General features: G+C 38.6%; 1 protein-coding gene across 1 annotated transcript; it reads right to left on the bottom strand.

The window, feature by feature from the left end:
* On the bottom strand, positions 1-789 carry LOC132313935 (uncharacterized). The gene has a single exon (XM_059812872.1). The coding sequence runs from the start codon at positions 787-789 to the stop codon at positions 1-3; it is 789 nt and encodes a 262-aa protein (XP_059668855.1).
* Between the last annotated feature and the right edge of the window lie 2,777 nt (positions 790-3,566).

The raw sequence follows: 3,566 nt of genomic DNA, 5'->3' as shown, positions 1-3,566 counted from the left end.
CTAACCACCACCACAGAAACCTGACTGGTGAAAAGACGCACTAGGGGTAGCTCCCCTAGTGGGTCGTGAACTCTGAGAACCCTGCTGAAAACCAACATTATCAATCACACTACCACCCCTTAATGGACAATCCTTCTTTCTATGGTCTAACTCGCCACACTTGAAACAAACATTGGATCTAGGTCGGCCCTGTGGGCACTCAGGCCTGAAGTGACCTGCCTGTCTACAATGATAACACACTATCTTGATCTGGTGAGACCCTATCGACACTGAAATAATGGGTGCAGATCGCACCATCTGCTGACCCTGAGAAGAAGATACATTACTCTTATGCCTCTTCTCTTTCTGTCTCTCAGAAAAAACACCTTCACTCTTAGTCTGCCAATCGTTAGCCTCAGCTTCAACTATCAATGCCTTTGTCACTGCCTCTGAATACACACCCAATTCAAAAGCCGCCACACTTGGCCTAATGGAATGATGTAGGCCATGAACAAACTTCCAAGTCTTCTCATTTTCATCCCTTACCACTTCAGTAGCGAAGGGTGAAAGAGAAGTGAACTCATTCTCATACTCAGCCACCGTCATATCGCCTTGCTTAAGGAGGTCAATTCTCAATTCCCTCTTTTTAGTTATCGGAAAGTACTTCTCAGAGAAAAGCTCCTTAAAAGTATCCCAACTCATACTGTCAATGCCATGAGCACTAGTCATGGTCTTCCACCATATCCTCGCATCTTTGGTAAACTTATACATAGCTAATGTGATCTTCAACCAATCATTGGGCACCGTCATTGCCCCAAAATGCTTCTCGACCTGTTCCAACTAATTGTCTACAACCAATGGGTCCATACCTCCATCAAACGACTCCTTCATAAGCTTATTAAACTGAACAATACACTAAAGATTCCTTTCCATTTCTGTCTCCTGTGGTTGAGGAATTGGTTGTTGTACCATTTGTGGAATAGTGGTACAAGCTAAACTCTGAAAAATCGAGGTCACAATCCTTGTTGACAAAGACTCATCTACCAGTACTTGTGGATTAACATCCACTTCTACATTTTGGCCCTGTCCCAATGGGATCCTGTCCTGTAGGGACTGCCCTTTACCCACTCCCTCTTTAACTCTACTCGGATGCATCTCCACATGCCGTCCTCAAGTACGATGCTATAAAAGCAAAAAAAAAAAAAAATGGTCAAAAATGAACATCACGCCATATAGCTCAATCCATAAGCTAAGAGATTCATGCAACTTGTCCGATAACGCATGCCAACTCAAATGAGAAAACACTACACTTTCTTAGGTCACAACCTTCTATATACAAATACACCATATTATCATAAATAACATAATTTCGTCAACAAGTATAATGTGCTCGCTATAGCAACCAACATACCAATGAACAAATGACCACATTATGCACCTAGACATATAAACGTGTCCCAAAACAAAAACATACCCATCATATAACTATGCTTGCGCAACAATAAAACATCAACCAAGTAAACATGCGATCAACTAAACAAGTCTCAGCCAAACTCATACATGACATGCTCAATGAATTCCCAATCTCAGTTATTAGCATGCTTGAAGAATTGATAAACATTATGTCAGTTAGGCTCGTAATCAATCAAATATGTTTTAAAACTCTATCACTTAGCTAATCACATATACACTTTGCACATAACACATCACAACTAAGTGTTAAACCAAGAAGGGGGGGTTGAATTGGTTTCAGGATAATTTTTTTCTTTTTCACTTAAGTGTAAACATGATGAATATAGAAGATATAAACATTGAAGCCAATCAAGGCACACAAACACAAGGTATACGAGGAAACCCTCTCAATTGGGAAAAACCTTGGTTCTTGGCCTCAGCCAATAAAAGCATCCACTAGTTGTACGTATCTTGTTAACACTCAACTGTCTCACTTTCTGCACACACATTTGTATCAGAATAGACACTAGCTTTCATAAACAATACACACACACTAGCTCTTCATCAACACTTGTTGTATACAAGTAGTTACTCACCTAGCTGCCCCACTTTCCACACACCTTGTACTAGCTAGGACACTGACTTTCACTCCCTCTATACACACACAAGATCAACAATAAGCACACATGCACTCCCCCTGTCCAAAACAACCCTGATTGGATTACAAGCTCTTAGTAGCTAAATCACCAATGGAGTAAGATGTCAATACATCAATAACATACTACTTTAGCTATAACAACAATAAAGAAATGCAATACACAGCCTCAAGTAGGATAATGTGAAACCCTAGTCTTCACTTCTCTGCAATAAAAGGATAGAACTGTCAAAACACAATGCAACTTCACTTGATGCTCAAACTAGGTTGCCACAGCCTTGTCTTAGTTAATAACACTTGCTTGAATAGAGTTCTCAATTAGAAAAGCAAGGTAGAACAATGTAGAACACACACTAGGTAAAAACCCTAAATTCAAGGGTATAATAGTCACTTCATAATGCAGCCTTTAGAAAGGTCCGCAACAGTCTTACACAGCTCTCAATGGCTTAGATACACTTACTTAAGAGATAAACTCAGTGAAACCAGCAAGGTAAAACAATGAAGGTACACAACAGCCTTGTTAAGCACAAAACCCTAGTTTTGGCCTCACAAGGCTAAAACTATAATTCAGCCTCAATAGCAGCCCAAACTTCACTTCCTCAGTCTTTAATTGATTAAATACACATGCTCAGATTGATAGGAACAATTAAAATAGCAAGGTAAGCATTGTAATCTCAGATTAAACAAAAAAACCCCAACAAATCCTAACTTTGTAGCTTCAAAGGGCAACTCTGCAATATAGCTTCAATGGGATCCCAAACTCCACTTCCACAGACTTGTAACACTTATAGAATCTTGCTTAATAGAAAATAACCATGTGTATAGAAAGATATTCACAGGTTGTAAGCTTAGCTTTAATATAAGGGTAAAAAAACCAAATCTCAAGGTTTATCAATTACAACCTTGGAATGCACCACACACCCTTCAACTAATGACCTTCATAGCTTCAACATAGTGATTGGAGCTTGCTCAAATGAATATATAAAATACATAAGCAAGTATACATCAATGTAGTATAATTTCAGTAGCAAAATAGCTCAATTCAGGGTCTAATTTTAAGCTTCTGTGATGCCTTTGTTCCGAGGGTATAATGGGTGTTTTGAACTATTTCAGGCTTGGAATATACTCTCACATACCCATTTCATCATCTCACAAAAACTCAGAGGCAAAGCACATCAACAAGTACATCAATTACAGCCCCAAAAACTTCTCAAAATCAGTTTATGCAGAATTCTGCTGTCCAAGGGTATTTCTGGAAATTCGTGTCTCTACAGCCTTAAACTTAACTCCATTCACCTCAAATTAGTTATATATATATGGTTAAAAGGTTTTCATAGCAGTTCTAGCAATATATATCAACTATAATAATTTTAAATACTCTATGCAGGCTGTTTTTGTTTCAATAAGGCTGTAAGGTTTGGTTTGTGAGCTCAAAATCAAATACACTCAAGTTTCAGTCCAAATCTTTGTATACACAGCT

This window comes from Cornus florida, unplaced genomic scaffold (genome assembly GCF_030987335.1).
Source record: "Cornus florida cultivar Cherokee Brave unplaced genomic scaffold, ASM3098733v1 CherokeeBrave_3.0.0_Hap2_Chr06, whole genome shotgun sequence".
Lineage (NCBI taxonomy): Eukaryota > Viridiplantae > Streptophyta > Magnoliopsida > Cornales > Cornaceae > Cornus > Cornus florida.
This window is presented reverse-complemented; position numbering and strand designations above follow the sequence as displayed.

Excerpts from the sequence above, each read along its gene's own strand:
- LOC132313935 (XM_059812872.1), bottom strand. The coding sequence starts at position 789 with ATGACGGTGCCCAATGATTGGTTGAAGATCACATTAGCTATGTATAAG.